Genomic DNA, 18,882 nt, shown 5'->3' on the forward strand with positions numbered 1-18,882 from the left:
TTAAAAGTAATATTAACTCCGTTTAAAACATTCGAATAGCGGAAATAAAAAATACAAATATATTGAGTACAGCTATGTCAGGATTTAGAAATAATTTGTATCTTTTAGCCTTTTCCTGCAGGAAATCATAGGGCATACGCACTGTTATGTGTGCTTATGATTTTATTTATTTATTTATTTATAAGGTTTTTATTTTTCCTTTTTCTCCCCAAAGCCCCCAGTACATAGTTGCATATTTTTTTAGTTGTGGGTCCTTCTAGTTGTGGCATTTGGGACGCTGCCTCAGCATGGCTTGATGAGCAGTGCCATGTCCGTGCCCAGGATTCCAACTGGTGAAACCCTGGGCCGCCCAAGCGGCGTGCAGGAACTTAACCACTCGGCCACGGGGCCAGCCCCTATTTCTGCTTTTTAAAAGTCAGTATTTGTTATAAACTTCTCAGTTGTTGGAGTCTTCATAGCCTCATTCTTGGTTGTCTAGAGTGAATATGCTTTGTTTAACCATTTCCATCGGTAGGTGTTTAAGTCGTTCCACTTTTGCTTTGTTGTTTAAACAGAGCCGTGGTGAATCTATTTCAGCATATAGGACAGATACCCAGAAAGCGGTAAGAACATTTTCGTGGCTCCTGATCCTGACGATTGCCTCAGTTTACAGTGGTATAAGCTGCATGAAGAGGCAGCAGACTCTGTTGCTGGAAAGGGCAGGTTTTGGCCCTAGAATGACTGGATTCAAATTCTAGCCCCAAGACCTACTAGCTGTAACGTTGGACAAGTTACTTAATCAGCTAGTCTGTAAAATGAATATGTAATAGTAGCTCCCTGATGGTGTGGTTAAATGAGTTTCTGTCTGTAAAGTGCTTCCGGCTGTGCCTGGCATGTAGTTTGTGCTCCAATGTCAGCTGCTGCTGTTATTTCTAGTGTGGTTTATCAGTTTCACCTCATCTTTATGCTATTAATGCACTTAGCAGCGTTTTTTCCTCCCCCCAGCTTTATTGAGGTATAGTTGACAAATTATATATATTTAAAAGTACACAGCGTGATAATTTGATAAAAGTATACATAGTGAAATGATTCCCGCAGTCCAGTTCACGCATCCATCACCTCACAGTTCCTTTTTTTTTTCTGGTGAGAATGCTTAAAATCTATTCTCTTAGAAAATTTCAAGTATACAATACAGTATTATTGACTATAGTCACCATGGTGCACATTAGATCCTTGAGCTTATTACTAAGTTCTTAGAATAAGAATAAAATAGAGAAGAACAGAAGTTGGGTTTGTTTCATTTTGTTTGGTTTTCGTTTGGCCTTCTGCATATTTAATTGCGCATTTAGTTGCTCATTTTTCAGGTGTAAGCTACGTGGTCAGTGATGATCCTGTATGTGTAGCTGCTTGTGCCCAGAGGCACAAGATATGCATTGATCTAGTAAAACTTTTGTTTAGGTAGAAGCTGCATTTATGTTTTTCACTGCAAGCATAAAAATAGAAAGGAAACTTTTACTTGTTCTCACATCTTTCAAATAGTTGTGAGTGTATGATGTGACTGACATTTGTTGAATACCTGGGTGCCAGGCACTCGTAGTTAATATAGTTTGAACTGTAATGTAAATAGCGTTATTAAGAATGTACTTTTGGGGCCGGCTCAGTGGCACAGGGGTTAAGTTCCCACATTCCTCTTTGGTGGCCCGGGGTTCGCTGGTTTGGATCCCGGGTGTGGACATGGCACCACTTGGCAAGCCATGCTGTGGTAGGCGTCCCATGTATAAAATAGAGGAAGATGGGCACGGATGTTAGCTCAGGGCCAGCCTTCCTCAGCAAAAAAGAGGAGGATTGGCAGCAGGTGTTAGCTCAGGGCTAATCTTCCACAAACAAACAAACAAAAGAATGTGCTTTTACTTTTTTTTTTGATTTTGGGGTTGAACACGACTAATTGATATACAAAAAACAACACACAAGTTTCGTTGTTTTTTGCTTTTATCTAGAAAGTAGGTATGTGTATATATGTGAACAATAGTAGAGATCGCTCAAATTGCAATAAAAATGTGGCTTTCTTGGTATATATGTTAACTGTGACCTGTCATGATAGTTACTGTGTTGTATGTTGTAAACCATATTCTTTAATGGAGTGAGTTTTTTAGGTATTATATTTGAGAATAGAGGATTACAACAGATTGGAATAAATGACTTCTTTAATATTTTCAATGGTAAATTAGTCTCTAGTAAATGTGTACAGTAAAAATTATATAAGCATCCCAGGATTTTGTTCAATCCTAGTTTAAACAACATTTGTGTCTGTCAATAAAATCGTGGAGAATAATGGTGCTGGGGAGACCACCTACTGATAAATTTCCGATTAACTTTATTAGTTTAAACAGATGCTCTCTTTCTCGTAACCTCCACCCAAGTCGTGATTGTTCCACCCATAACAAGACACAAAACAAAGACCTAATGTGAAATGTGGCTTTAATATTAGTACATGCCCATGGGAGGGATGTCGGGGAAATTATAAGATCTTTTGCTTTTTAATCATTGAATTTACAGAAAAGCATGTTTAGAGCCGTATATTTTTAACTGAATTTCCAATGTTATGTAATAATCGAGAGAAGAAACTTAAAGGTCTTTACTGAAAAAAAAAAAGGTCAGAACTTGTACAAATGAGAAGACGTAAGTGACATTGTTAAAAATAAACATGAAAAAGACTGACAAATCTTGTTGGTTTGTTTTCCAAAGGTACGTGAAAAACGTAGTTTTAGAATTAGGAAAATATAGCTATAAAAGATCTTGAGGATTATTGATTAACTCTGTCTTCATCTAACCCTGTGTAGACTACTGCGCTTTAGAAAATAATTAAAACTGTTTAACATAAAAATGCATTTATAGAGATGTAGAATATGGTACAAATAATATTTATATAAATAGCTTTATAATATATTTGGATACAAGTTGACCATTTCTTAACAGATATTAATTTATATTGAATTCAGTTAGTTGAGTTGTTTTAGTTTAGGATATGTGTTAAATAAGTTAAATAATGCAGTTTTTCTTTTTGTGATGTGTTAAAGGAGGAGTAGATTCCAATGAGTGTGAAAATGTGTCAAGAAAAGAGGAAATGTCAGAAGAATTTGAAGCTGATACTATGAATTCTCTGGCAGATATGCCATTTGCTACTATAGACATTAAAGATGATTGTGGAAGTAAGTACTTCATTATATAAATCTGTATTTAGAAGCAATGAATAATAAATTTAGTGATTATATATATTTTTTCTTAATAAATTACTTCACCTTAAATGCTTGTCATGTTTTTGAGTTTGGGTTGTTAATTGTTATCTGTTGGTATTCTAATGTCAGAGCTATCACAGATAATATTAAGACAAGTCTCACAAATTTGGGCCAGCTCATTCTGTAGTTTAAAAGCTACTTCAGAAAATAATGGCTCAGATCATGCTGTGGTTTATAGCTGCTTTCTTCAGTTGTTCTGGAGCCTACTAGTGTCAGCAGTACCCATTCCTCTAGCAAATGTTTATTGCCTTTTGCTATGAGCCAGGCACTCTGCTAGGCATTGGGAGGGTCACCAGTGAACAAGACAGACATTCTCTCTGCTTTTTGGAGCTTTAACAGGATGGCATTGAAAATAGTTAAACTTTTAATCTATTTTGCATTTATTAGATTGATTCAGTCTTTGAGAGCTCCGTTAACCAACTTCAGAGAACCAGTGCTTACTTGATTGAAATTCTGCTAAAACTCTGTAAAAATCTAAATCTGAATTTCATGTCACTGTAAAAACAATACTGTACATGATATTTGCGGCTAGTTCTGCTGAAAAGGTGACAGATTTGCCTATTATTCAGGTTACTTGTGAACAGGAAAAAGGAAAAGCACCTGTGTATTCCACAAATGTTTGTTGACTGCACCTGGAGGCTCCATAAGACATTATCTAGGGCCCATCCCGGTGGTGCAGCAGTTAAGTTTGTGCACTCCACTTTGGCTGCCCAGAGTTCACCAGTTTGGATCCTGGGCACAGAACTATGCACTGCTTATCAAGCCATGCCATGGCTGGCAACCCACATATAAAGTAGAGAAAGGTGGCACAGATATTAGCTCAGGGCCCAACTTCCTCAGCAAAAAGAGGAGGATTGGCAGCAGATGTTAGCTCAGGGCTAATCTTCCTCAAAAAAAAAAAAAGAAAAAAAAGAAATTATCTAGTTCAGTCTCTTCATTTTTGCGGAGAGAAAATGAGACTGAGAGAAGTTAAGTAAATTAACTAACTTCACACAATTATAAAGAATTAGAATCTGAGATTTGTGATGCATTAGTCATTTCTTTGTTGAACATTGATTGTGTAGGGGAGGAAGACATTTCCTCTACCCACTCTAGGTCCTTCTGGCCAGGCTGTGAATTAAATTCACATGAGACAGAATAACAGGAGAAAATTAAGCAAAGCTTTATAACATGTATACATGGGAGAGACTTGGCAAAATGGCGGAGGTTCTCATCTTAAATACCATCTTCAGCTACAAAGGAGGATGTTAGGTGTAGGGGGAGTCAGTTATGGGAGATTACTAGAAAAGAACAGTAAACAAGAGTAAGGTTATTATGCAGATTTAAGTCCTTGCCTTCTGCATTGATTAGAGTTTCTAGAGATAAGGTCATCCCCCCTTCTTCCTGGTACACAGAGGGAGAAACCTTTACAGACAGAGATTCCATTACAAATGTAAATGTCTCTTACAAAGGGTAACTTTTACTTTTCAGAGTTTCTCTCAGGTCTGCAGTTTTTAAAAATAACCAGCCCAAAATAATCCTCATGCCAAAGAGACATATCTTGGAGTGGCCAATTCCCATCCCCCACAATTGGATGCCTGACAAATGCTAGGTATTAATGCCAGTTACTGGGAATATTGAAACACATGACAAGATTGAAACATGATCAAGAAACTCACAGCTTTACTGGGGAGCCAGTACGTTGGCAGCTGTGATCCCATAGATGAATGCCATAGAGGATGCTGTGGGAGTACATGGGGTGAGGGTGTGAGGGGGGCGTCTCTCCTGGATGTCCTGGAAGACTTCCTAGAGGTTTGGCGAATGTAGAATCCTGGGGATAAATATGAACTCTGCAGGGTTCTTTCCTCAAAACTGTCCTTGAACTTCATTGATCATCAGAATTTGCTGTGGGGTGATATAAAAGAACAGATTTCTCTTGTCCACCTATTTGTTGGGCCAGGGAATCTTTTTTGTTTTTTTAAACTTAAATCCCATGAGATCTGGTGCTCAGCCAGTCTCAGAAACCACATTGCTCTCTGCCTTGCTGTCTTCCCATGCAGCGAACCTGATTTATGTTTTGGGGAGATGTAAGGAGAGAGGGATACTTAAAATGGATTAAGTCTCTGATAATTTACTAATCAGTGTTTCCCATTCCATAATCCAAGGAGCAAAAGGAGGAAGAGGGATTTGCTCTGTCGACGTAGGATTTCCCATCCTTTCCTTTTCAGCTGGCCTTTAGAGAAGAACAGCTTTTGTAGGTTCACAACTGTTAGGGGAACCTTGCTTTGAAGAATTAGTGTATCTTTTAAGGAGAAGAAGACACCCTTTGGAGACCAGAGGCAAGAATACCAAGGATTTACAGTCATGGGTCACTTAATGACGAGGATACCTTTTGAAAAATGCATCGTTAGGCAATTTCGTCGTTGTGCCAACATCATAGAGTGCACTTACACACACCTAGACGGGATAACCTACTACACACCTAGGCAGTATGGTACTAATCTTATGGGAACACTATCCTATATGAGATCTGTCGTTGACTGAAATGTTGTTATGCAGTGCATGACTGTAATCATGTTTTTCTCTTAATTCCCTTCTTTTTGAGCAAATAAGTTGCTCAAAAAGCAGCTTTCTGAATGATCATGCCTACCTGCGCATGGTGGGCATCCCCTGTCCCTCTGAGCTCTGTTCCATCTCTGACTCTGTCCGGCTGGAGTGTTCCTAGTTGGACTGGAGTGGGAGATGGACCTTGTTCACCTGTGCAGGTGTAGGTGCTTCTGAGCTGTGCACATCTTGCACAGATCTGGTCTATGTGAACAAACAACCGTAGTAGGCATGGAGAGGTGGATACCACCAGAATCCCAGGGAGAAAATGCTGTTTCCGTAGCTGCTGTGTTCTTATATCTCCGCTGGTGAGGAGAAACAGTGGCCACTGGGACCAGGAAGAAGGAAAGGGATGTTTGTGGCTCTGCAGTCCTTTCCTGCTCTGAATGGTGTAGCTGCTGCTTCAGAGGATGGGCATTGGGAAGACTGGCCAATCCTTCGTACGAGTAAGATCTGTTCTCTGCAGTATGTGGTATATTTCTTCCCAAAGAAATGCTGTTATCTAGGTAAGTTAGGAGCTCAGGTCAGTGCGCAGAAGTCCACTTTTAGCTACATAGGATTATACCACTTTTCGATAGTTCAGATTTTGTGAGTTAAAAGTCTGTGGTTTAGTCTAAACTCCAAGCCACCGTGTATGATGTTACTTTTGTGGGAAGATAGATTTCACATTCCAAGCTCCAACTTACACACAGTCAGTGTGGTGTAATGAGAGAAATGGGAACTTGTGTTTTAAGTTTTGGTTATTTCATTTTCTGCTTGTGTGACCTTGGACACTTAATCTATACGACCGGGGCTTCTTCAACTGTGAAACAGAAAATTCCCTCCTGCTTGCCTCCTAATGTTGCTGGACAGATCAAAAGAGGTAACATGTGTAAGAAGGCAATTAAAAATGTAAAATAATGCACAAAAGCTATCTATAAAAGCTTTGAAACATATCCCTTTGTTATATGGGGACAACTTGTTCCTTCATTTTTATAATAGCATTTAGTAAAACACCAAGGAACAGATACCAAAATTCTTTGCAAACCAGAAATTACTAACTAGGTTTTCGAAGTGAGATTTTTATAGAAATGTCCGAAAACTGGGAGTTTTGTTGTCAACTCGGTTTAAGATAGATATAGTAAAAGTGTTTGTGTCCAAAACACAGGGTAATTAGTTTGTGGCGTGAGTGGACTTAATGTGGCTTTCTCTTACATTTAGGAACATGGAAATTTAACCAGTCTTCTGGCTCTATGGTGGACAACAGCCTTAAAATTCTCTGGTTCCTGGTTGTTGCCTTTGGTTCTTTCATTTTGCTTTGGTGGGTGGAAATTGAGAGTTGACTGCCAAGAAATTCCTGTTGATAGAAACCCTGGCAGAGGGATGAGGAAAGCAGGGCTAACAAAAAGAGCATCGTGGGAAGGGGAATCCTTGCCAGTAAGAAAACTCCTCCCCAGGGGCTGGCCCGGTGGTGCAGTGGTTAAGTTTGAGCATTCTGCTTCAAAGGCCGGGGATCGCCGGGTTGGATGCCAGGTGTGGACCTATGCACCACTTGTCAAGCCACGCTGTGGTAGGTGTCCCACATATAGAGGAAGATGGGCACTGATGTTAGCTCAGGGCCAATCTTCCTCAGTAAAAAGAAGAGGATTGGCAACAGATGTTAGCTCAGGGCTAATCTTCCCCCCCACCAAAAAAGGAAAAAACTCCTCCCCGAATGTTTGGTTCAGGGTCTCATTGTCAACTGTGTTACATCAGTGGGGGTGCAGTGCCATCATCAGGTGTCCTGTGGTCTGGTTGGCTGAAATGGGTCTACACATTTTTTTGTCAGTTTTCTTTTTGGGAAGAGTCTGTTTTGCTAGAATTATATTTGACTTTTTTTTGAGGAAGATTAGCCCTGAGCTAACATCCGTGCCCATCTTCCTCTACTTTATATGTGGGACACCTGCTACAGCAGGGCTTGACAAATGGTGCATAGGTCCGCACCCGGGATCTGAACCGGCAAACCCTGGCCGCCAAAGCAGAATGGGCAAACTTAACCCCTGTGCCACTGGGCCGGCCCTTAGAATTACATGTTAGAATATAAAATGTATTAGACTATTGTTAGAATTAAATATAAAATATGTTAGAATTATATACATTAGAAGTAAAATATCCAAATGTATGTACACAAGAAAATCCTGTAGAAATTTTGAGGAGGCAGTACAACCTGAGCCACACCTGGCTCTCTCTGGACGCATTCTGGGAGGAAAGCCAGCGTTAGTGAGTTGCTGACCTGGACCTGAGTGGGTCTGTTCTCTTTCCAGGGGGAAGTGTCATTGGTCAATCGGTTAGAGACCCAGTAAACTTTCCGGAAAACGTTTGGGGTTGCCGTTAGTCCTGCCTCTGAGAGTCGAACGGGAGTTGAGGCGAGTCACTCTACTGCTGAGAGGAATAGCTTAGTGTGCTCCCACAGAGGGAATTCGTGGATGCTTCCGGTTTTTTTTTTTTTTTTCTTTTTTTTATTGAGTTATTGATAGGTTACAATCTTGTGAAATTTCAATTGTACATTAATGTTTGTCAGTCATGTTGTAGGTGCACCACTTCACCCTTTGTGCCCACCCCTCACCCCACCTTTCCCCTGGTATCCACTAAACTGTTCTTGGTCCATAGTTTTAAATTCCTCATATGAGTGGAGTCATACACAGATTATCTTTCTCTTGCTGGCTTATTTCACTTAACATAATTCCCTCAAGGTCCATCCATGTTATTGCAAATGGAATGATTTTGTTCTGTTTTGCAGCTGAGTAGTATTCCATTGTATATATGTCCCACATCTTCTTTATCCACTCATCTGTTGATGGGCACTTAGGTTGCTTCCATGTCTTGGCTATTGTAAACAGTGCTGCAATAAACATTGGGGTGCACAGGACTTTTGGGATTGCTGACTTCAGGCTCTTTGGATAAATACCCAGTAGTGGGATGGCTGGATCGTATGGTAGTTCTATTTTTGGTTTTTTGAGGAATCTCCATACTGTTTTCCATAGTGGCTGCACCAGTTTGCATTCCCACCAGCAGTGTATGAGGGTTCGTGGAGGCTTCCGTTTAATGGACTCGACTCTCTTAAGAGAATCACAGTCCTTAACTGTTTAGCCACATTTAAATCAAGACTCAAAATGAAATATTTGTTTTTTTTTTGTTTTCAGTCATGTGTCTCTTCTAAGTGTGGAATTCAGTTCTCCTCATGTTGGAATGATTATAATCCTATTTTACCTCACACAGAATTCTAACCCTGTAATTACTGGTGGTTTTAGAGATAAAGGAAATTATCATTTCATTGCTTATTTATTAGCTAAATCTATTAAGTTGTATTTTAAAAAATACTTCAACTCTTAAGCCTTTTAAAATATTGATTGGAACTTACCTTTACCTGAAAAAAATTTTTTTATAAAAGAATGCTGTATCAAATAAAATTGAGTCCCAATACCTGCTAGAGTGAGTGATTAGCCTGAGTCACTTTTGCAAAAAGGATAAATTATGTCCTGTGTCCTCTCTAATTTGTTGAAGCATGTTATACATATTCTAAATTTTGATTTGAAAGGGCTTAAGGCAAATATTTGTCCCAAATAATACAAAGAGTTGACATCTTTTTCCTTTTTTTTAAAAAAAACAAGAAAACAAATAAAAATTAGAAAAAGCCCTTTAGATACATTAATTCATTGAACACATATTTATTGAGTACCTGCTATGTACCAGATACTATTATTGGTGCTAGGCAAATGATATAGAAGATTAAATTCAGTTAGTAAATAAATAAATATATGGAAAGTTATTCAACTTCACAAGTATCAAAGGATGCACATTAAAATATGATTGTAACTTACCAGATTGGTAATATCTTTTAAAAATAATACTTATTGATTTAATGTCATACCCACATTGTACTGTTACAGACCTTTTAGAATGGAGTTTGTTGGAATCTCCAGCAATGTTCATACGTGTTATAGAACTGCTCATGAGATTCCCAATACAAGAATATAGTCTTACTTGTGGAAAAAAGTTTTACTCATAAATATGTGTCACAGTGTCTTTTAAATAGTAAAAATATTGGGAACACCCCAAAATGGCCAAATTAGGGAATGGCTGAGTAAGCTATACTAGTGCCTTAAATTATGTATTATGCATTTATATATTATGAAGATATTATTATTATTTTTTGATTAGCCCTGAGCTAACAGCCACCGCCAATCCTCCACTTTTTGCTGAGGAAGATTGGCTCTGAGCTACTATCCATGCCCATCTTCCTCTGCTTTATTTGTGGGACACCTGCCACAGCATGGCTTGACAAGCATTGTGTAGGTCTGTGCCCAGGATCCGAACCAGGGAGCCCTGGGCTGCTGAAGTGGAGTGCGTGAACTTAACTGCTGCACCACAGGGCTGGTCCTGAAAATGTTATTTCTGAAAACTATGTTACAGGCAACATTTCCTATATAAAATGCAAAGTGAAAAAGTAGGGGAAAAATGTATGTGTTATTTGCTTACAATTGTATAAATACTTTATGTGATCTGTCACCAAAATTCATAGTGATTGTGTTAAGATAGTGGGTTTATGAGCAATTTTTTTGTTCCTTTCTCTGATCTTCAAATTTTATGAAAGTTCTTGATTCTTAAATCAAGTGAAAGTTGTGAAAGTTCTTAAACTGTGGTGACTAAGAGTGAGGACTGTGGAGTCAGACTGTCAAGGGTCAGAATTTGCTCTGACGCTTTCTTATTGTGTACTTTGAGCAAGTGTCTGAGCTCAATTTCCTGATCTAGGAAACTGGCATAATTGTAGCTATCTCTTAGGATTCTTGGCAGGTGTCAACTCATTAATGCATGTGAAGTTCTTACGACAGTGTGTGGCACAGAACTACCCTCTGAAAATTTGTATTAATTATCTCACCAAAATTTTTTGCCTAAATATAGTTGCTAAATTAAATATTTTAAAAAATCTTCCCCTTGAGAGCAATATTTTGAAATAATATCAGTGAATCCTTTCGGTACATTGCTAAGTGCTTTATATTTTCTTACGTAATCCTCACAGAAACTTAATGAGGGAGGTAAAATTACTTTTTTTAGAAAGTTTTAGTAATTCACCAGAGAGTCTTCAGATAGTAAGGGGAAATCTGTGAAATATAGAAGGCAATATTCTAAGTCATATAATTAAGGAGTTTTGAGCATGGTTACTTCAAAGATTTTGACTGTTTAAGTAACAACAAGAAAAAAGAAAAGAATGTCAAAACGAAATCTAGTTCATTCCCAGCCTTTTGGCTAAGAGCAAGTGTGCACACAAGCAACCAGCAACAACAGATGGACTAGCTAATTAAATTAATTTCTCCCATAACTCACTCCCTTGTAGTTGTTTGAGGTAATAAATAAAACTTTAGGAAAAATTGGGTAATTTACATAAAATGACATGTTATGCTTTAGGTAAAAAACCAAATGCATGGATCAGAGACTTACAGCCTTTGCCAACAAGACCAGATTCATTGGAGCACATTAAAATGGCTACTGAAATCATTATGAAAATTAACAAATGTAATCAATTAAATTTATGAGGTGGGTTTGCAAGCTGTACTGCAACTGATGATTTTTTTTTTTTGCTAAACAATAAAGTTACTCTAAATAATCCAGGGAGAGATGCAGGGTGCAGGGCCAAAGCATTCCACATTTTGCTTCTATGGTCACTGATCTTTCATATTTTTATTAGTAAACTAGATATTGTATGACCACTTTGCTCATTATATTTTCATATGAACTAAATAAAAAGAATAATAGCAAATTGTATTTTAGAACTTAGATTATGATTTCAAAGTTAGAAATCAAATGAGGTTCAGTAAGGAAAAAAGATATTTTATGCTCTGGCTGTATAAGTAAACTTTACAAATAAAAGGCAAGGAAGACATGCAAAAAAGAGAAAAGAGATGTTGGACTCAGCGTGTCACAAGTTGGTCATAAATCAGCAGAACTCACTGAATTAAAAAAAGCAAACGTATTACAAGGGTAAATAAAACTGTAGTATAGTAATAAATCTAGGATTCTTTTCTTTTTTTGCCCAGATCTCATCAAATAATTTTAAACTTTGCCCTGTCTGGGATGCCTAACAAAAGAAAATTTTGGATAATACAGTTCAAAGGAAAAGTGAAATAGTTATTACAGAAAGCTAAGGGAATTTAGAAAAACCCTGTATTTCTTTATTTTTACCAAGAGGTTGTATTCTGAATTGGGGTTTTACTCTGTCATTCTCATGATACAAGAATTGTTAGAGTTGTCACACATTGTAACTAATACTTCCGGAGATTATAATTTTCTTTCTCTGGATGTCTGCAAAATGGACTTAGGGAATGTTTGAAGTGGCAAAAAGAAGTTGCTGCAAGAGAGGAAGACAGTTTAGTTTTATAGAGATAAGGTATCGAACAACTTGAAGTGCTGAAAACTTCAGCAGTCTTTTAAATACCATGTTATTAAGTCTGTTCCTCTTAGTATTGTTCATATTGAGTAAAAGACAGCAAAAAGCACTCTATGTCTTATGTTCACAATAAGGAATACATTTTACAGTGCCACCCAGTACACTGTATATGCAAATAACTCAGGTTTCATGAAGCACTATTTGCACTTACCATAAGCAGTGTACTGTCTCTATTACTTCTGTTCTATCCCACTCTACCCCACCCCACCCCACTGTAGTCCATTCATTTCCATTCCAGTTTTTAAAAAGTGCTTTTTTATTATCTTCTAAGTTGATTTCATAACACACTAGTGGGTTGATACTTGTGGTTTGACAAAGGAAAACTAGATTATAGGTTCAGGATTCTCTTTCTACTATGTTAATTTTGAGATGAACTAAAGGTTATAAAATCAGCTGGATTATTTGTTTGGACACCATTCTTTTGTGGTTGTTATTGTTGCTGAGGAAGACTGGTCCTGACCTAACATCTGTTGCCAATCTTCCTCTTTTTGCTTGAGGAAGATTTGCCCTGAGCTAACATCCATGCCAATCTTCCTCTATTTTGTATGTGGGTTGCCGCCACAGCATGGCTGTCAACCAGTGAGATTGGTCCACGCCCAGGAACCAAACCTGGGTCTCCAAAGTGGAGTGCACCAAACTTAACCGCTAGGCCATGGGGCCAGCCCTGGACACCATTCTTTTTTCAATTTCACCGTGAAATGTCCTCATTGGTACAGGTTAGTATGGTTTAGTTAGTACAGTTAGTTAACTATTAGTACCTTTATCACAGATCACAGAAAACTAGAACTGGAAGAGACCCCTAGCTGTCCCTTTCCTACCCCTGGGTTTCTTTCTTTTCTTTATTTTTTAAAAAAACATTTCATTATAGAAACTCTCAGGGATATTCAAAAGTAGAATAGTGGAATGAGCCTCATATATTAATCACCTCTTCCTCACTGGATTGTTTTGAAGTAAATCCCAGGTGTATCATTTTTAATCTGTAAATACCTTAGTATGTATCTTTAAAAGATAAGGAATTAAAAAAAATCCTTAATATATCCAAAATACCTTACCACACCACAAAATAATGGTAATTCCTAATCTCATCAAATATCCTGTCAGTATTCACATTTCTGTGTCATAATGTTTTAAAAACTGGTTTGCATCAGGAACCAAAGTCTGTGCATTATATTTGATGGCTGCATCTCTTCAGTCTCTTCATCTGTGGATCTCCACGTCTGGTTTTTCCTTATGTGTGTGTTTATTGTTGAAGAAATCAGATTGTGTAGAAGTTCCCATATTATGGTCATTTAACGTGTTTCTCTGTCCTTTATATTTCCAGTAAACTGGTAATTAGATTAGGAGGCTTGATTGAGTTTTTGAAAATTGGCAAGAATGCTCCAAAAGTGTTTTGAATTTCCTGCTGTGGGATATCAGGAGGCAAAAAATGTTTGGTTGTCTTGCCTTTTTGTGATGTTAAGATTGATTGCTGACTTCCCGTCTTGTCACCTGATGCATTATTAAATTCCCCATCAGCTTTCCATCTCATGGGTCATCCTTTGATGTTCTTTGGGTTGATCCATACTCTGTTAAGGGTTTCAAAATGCTGATATTCTAACTCTAGCCTTTTGTATTTATTAGCTGAAAATTTCTATAAAGAAGAACTTTACTTAGTTAACTGTTTCCTGTGTGACTATTTGGTTATAAGGAAAAGCTGAATAAATGCTTGATTTTTTCCCCCCTTTATCTTCAGAGTTTTAGAATAATAGTTCTTTAGACTCCTCCAAAGCTGACCTGTGAGTTTTTGGTTTTAATTTTTCTTTTGAGTGTTATTATGAACTGATGGATTTAAACATTTTTCATGTACTCCACACCATTGAAGTTACTATTCTATTTGATGCTCAAATTGTCCCATCCTTGGCCAGTGGGGGGACTTTCAAATTGGCTCTAGAGACCTTCTGACATGGTTCCAGATGTCTTTGAATTTCTGGGTTCCTCTCGTACATGTTATGCCCCAGACCTAGAATCACCTATTTCTCCAAGGACTGACCAGCTTTTTCAGTTCTCAGGTAAAGAAATGAAGTGACATATTGGAAAGATTCTTGTTGGAAGACTAGTCTTTGGGTCAATACCCTTTTCGTGCTGCCTCTATAGGACCGAAACAGACATTGCTAGTTGCCTTCCCATCAGTGGACCCCTCCCTTTTTCCTTTTGTAGATTATTTTCCTCACATAGGCGTAGGTCAATAACTGCCAGATGCTGTCCTAGCTTCCTGCAATGCCTGGGGTTAGCCCTGTGTCCTGATTTGGCCAATGAGATGTAAGGAGGAGGATGCTGGGAACTTATTTAGAATTAGTTTGTAATTTTACTTAAAAAATGGATGTTTTTCTTTTGAAATTTTTTTCACTGTTACATTTAATTTTTAAAAAACTATTCAAGACTGCTGTATATTTTCCATACTCATAGAGGGTGCAAGTGGTCTGGATAATAAAAACAATGGATAGTTTATAAATCATCTCAGTTTCTTTTTGGAGTCCTCTAAATGATCTTAGCAGATACCAATGTATCTCCCTGTTTAGCCCTGGGTTATATCTAATAATTATAATAGTTAATAATAGTGGTTACTTTGCACCAGAAAGAAGTCTAAGAGCTTTCATGTGTTACTTCACGTAATCCTCAAAATGACCCCATGCGGTAGCCATTATTATTATTCTCAGATTATAGAGGAAGAAACTGAGATAAAGAGTTTTATGTGACTTATCTAAGATTGTACCACTAGTAAGTAGGGAAGCCAGGATTCCAACCTAGCCACTCTGGTTCCAGACTATATTAAAATTGGCTTCCATTTCCAGAGGACCAATTTACTAAGAGCAGATGCAAGTGGGCTAAAAGTGTATTTAGAAGTGGATTTGAAATATGTGATACTTCATTAGCACATTTGTGGCTTCTGTTTAAAATTACTACATTGGTTCATGTTGCTACAATCAAATGTAGGACTGTTTCTCAGATGTATAAAATTACGTGCAACTCAACAACATATTGATTTGATTTTCCATATTAAAAAAATTGCATAGAAAATAAAACCTAGTGGCATCATATGAGGCAATTCAGATAATTTTCATAATACAGATGAGAATGCTGTGTATTTTTTCTTAGCAATAGAATGTTTCAAGTTCAACAAGCTCATGTGTATCAAAGAAGCTAATCATAATTTATATTTCAAATATGTGTGTTCTCTGTGAAGCTTTATCATTTTAACCACATTAATCATTAGGCACGTAGTTGAGAAATGCGGTAGTGAAATGGATGCACAAGCACGCCAGGTAACCTTGTCTTAACTCATCATGATACGGGTAGACCTACTACCGAGGTCACCTTGCTCTTAATTCACCCCTGTCGTCTAGGTCTCACAAATATGTGTTAGTCCTAGAAAGACAGCATGTCTATTTCCACACACCCTTAGTTTTTAAATTTTAAACATAATCTACTATTTTTCTTAGAAGTGAGTATTTTAAAATACTAGTTGTGACATTTATTTAAAAATTGTTTCCTATTAATATTTTCAAGAACAACAGAATAGGGACACTTGCTTCTGCTCTTTGGTTTTATGTGTGGCGGTAACTACTTATGCTTCGAGAGAGAAGCAGTTTGATCCAGCAGAAAGTACACTGGAAGGAGAGAGTTAAAATGTCTAGGTATCAGATCGGACTCGGGGACATTGAGCAGATTTTAAAAGTTTTTCTTCACTTTTGTTTCATTACATGTAAAAGAAGGAGTCTAGTTAGATCAAGGTTGTTTACGCACACAGGCCTTGCTGTTGGTTCAGCCTAGACTTTTCCCACAGTCCTTCTCGAGGCGTTGTGTGCAGGCTGTCACCATGGTCTGTTAGAGTTGCACCCAAAGATGGAACCAAACTTATAGGACTGAATGTAAGGTAAAGTGGTTCCTCCCTCCCACCCCTTTCCAAAATCATACCTCAAAAAATATAATTATATTTGAATTTTTACAAAGTTTCTATGAGGCACTTCATTTTGAACAGTAAGCTACTGTTCAAGAAGACACAGCCTGAAAACTCAATTAAGGGTGGTTCTGCATGCATGTGGAAGGCCCTGAAAGAATCTGTAAAAGGGAGACAATGGCGTTTCACACTGATTTGGTAATTATTTCTGGAGGCATAGCTTCATAATTAGAATTGTTGGGTGTTGTAAATGAGTCTTTTGAGGATGACTTTAAAAAGCAGCACACTAAGTGCTTCTCAGATTATCTATGGTCATGGCCAGTTTTGTTTTTTTTCTGAAATTTCCCATTGGTTGCCAACTGATGGTTTTTGGAAAATACAGTAAAAAATGAGTGATTAGAAAAATGATGTAAAAAAATGACCTACAAAATAGAAACCAAAATTCAATGGACAAAATTACTTTGCCTAATTGCTATGAAAGCTTCTACAGCAGTCTCTTAATTTTTGCAACAAGTAGTTTGTAGTTTGACATTGACCACTAACCGAACTTTGAGTGGCACTGTTACAAGTGGTTATGTTATAGAAGTCACAAATATACATATACAGGATGGGTGAAAAAATGATCTTTCCAAGTATCGTGAAATTCATGGGGTGGGGAAGAGAGTGGTTATTAATGGTGCTTTAGATTAGAGTCAGTGCACTGTGGCCTGTGGGCCAAATCTGGCTAACCATCTGCTTTGTGAATAAAGTTTTACTGGGACACAGCTGTACCTGTTCATCAATGTTTTGTCTACAGCAGACTTGGGTCATTTCAACTGAGACCATGTGATCTGCAAAGCCTAAAATATTTCCTAGGAGGTCCTGTATAGAAGAGTTTGCCAACTCCTGCTTTAGATTTGAAATGACTATTATGAATGATTGCTACTTATATGGTACTCATTTCCTTTTTGTTCTGACTACATTATCTTTGTTTAAATGCGTAAGACATGTTATTGTTTGTCTTTTTCCCTCCAGTCCTTGATGTACCTCAAAGAAATTTGGAGAAAAATAAAGAAAATGAACGGATCAGTAAAGAGCAGATAAAGAAGAGGAAAAAAAAGCGAAAAGATTATCAACCCAACTATTTCCTGTCTATTCCAATCACCAACAAAGAGGTGCTCTTTTTTAAAAACTATTTTTACTATGAAGTTTTATTCTAAATTGTATTTATAAGTTACACTAAAGGCTTGTAAGCCCACTTGTTCTCAGCTGTTAAGAGTCTGTGGTGGTGTTTTAGCTGAACCATATCATATAGGAAGTAGTTTTATTTATTTATTTGCTGTGGAGGATTTGCCCTGAGCTAACATCTGTTGCCAATCCTCTTTTTTTTCACGTGAACTGCTGCGACAGCATGGCCACTGACACACAAGTAGTGTAGGTCCGTGCCTAGGAACTGAACCTGAGCCACTGAAGCAGACAGCTGGGAACTTAACCACTAGGCCACTAAGCCCTGAAATAGTCTTATTTAAATAATAGAATATATTTAAGCAATAATCTTGAAAAGCATTGTTTAAACAATCATATTTAAACAATTTTGCAAAAGCCATTTGGAAAAGTCTTGCCAGAGGGCATGTCAAAGATTCTAAGCATTTATTCACCATAGCAGAGGAACTGTCAGAAGCAGGGAGCAGTGACCAGGTAGAAAAAGATTCTGAAATTCCTGCTGGGAAAGTGGCCTGGGATTTCTTGCTGCTTAGTCCTGTTTATGGTAATGATTATTGTAACATAATTTCGTTAAAAATTACTCGTTGTTGCACCAACTTAATATTGCACGATAAACTTGGTAGAACTCTATTAAGAATCTGAAAAATTAATGTGGTTTGAATAATAGGAAATGGGACCAGCCAATTGGCCCATACTAAGAAACCCTCGTATGTGGCTGAGAGAGAAAACTACAGTATCTAATTAAAGCGAGGAGGTAGGAATTAAAATGCCATAGGAAAGAACTCCTCACTTGAAAGACTGTTTTTACATCTTAGCCCAATTTAAGATGCAGGTCTGAATTTCTGTTTCATTGTGGGCTGTGATCTTTTTCACTAGGCACATTTTCAGGTTGCTTCTCCCCTTATTTCACTAGAGTGTTCCTAGGGAATGCTAATGAATTTTTAAAAATCAAAGCAAACGAAATTGAAATCAAAGAAATAAACATCAAAAGAAAAAAAATAAATTCTGTTGGGGAATTCTAGGAAATATCTAGTCTGTGAGATACCATTTAGCTGGGGAGAGAAGATGTAGGAACAGAGAAATTGTGTTAGCTAGTAATACCAGATTTTAGAATTTGATGCAGTAAAGAATCATATTCTGATTTTACTGATATATTCAGGTGTTATTCTACATGAACAGTGGAATAGTCCTTAAAAGTGGTCAGGTGATAGAAAGTTTAGTGTAGTCAGCAATTATATATTATATGAAAATACTTGCGAGTTATTCAGACAGATGTTCTCTGAAGTTCAGGGTCACGTGTGCATTGGGAATTAGAAGAGAGCAGGAAGTCAGAGGTGGTGCCACTTAACTGAGCAGTCAGGCAGGAGCAGGTCCTGAGGAGACTGGATGTGAAATAGGCAAAGTGACTTCTTCAACGACAT

At 37.6% G+C, this 18,882-nt stretch overlaps 1 protein-coding gene across 10 annotated transcripts in view; it reads left to right on the top strand.

The window, feature by feature from the left end:
- The window catches only part of AKAP7 (A-kinase anchoring protein 7), a 134,570-nt gene that overhangs the window by 1,390 nt on the left and 114,298 nt on the right, over positions 1-18,882 (top strand). For 8 of the 10 annotated variants that reach the window (XM_070557131.1, XM_070557130.1, XM_070557129.1 and 5 more), the window contains exons 2-3: positions 3,057-3,188; positions 17,273-17,412. In XM_070557131.1, the coding sequence (XP_070413232.1) occupies positions 3,057-3,188; positions 17,273-17,412 (272 nt within the window). Of the gene's footprint in view, positions 1-554; positions 603-3,056; positions 3,189-17,272; positions 17,413-18,882 lie in introns of all 10 variants that reach the window. The other 2 variants (XM_070557134.1, XM_070557132.1) reach the window with 1 other exon arrangement.

This window comes from Equus przewalskii, chromosome 9, assembly GCF_037783145.1.
Source record: "Equus przewalskii isolate Varuska chromosome 9, EquPr2, whole genome shotgun sequence".
Classification (NCBI taxonomy): Eukaryota; Metazoa; Chordata; class Mammalia; order Perissodactyla; family Equidae; genus Equus; species Equus przewalskii.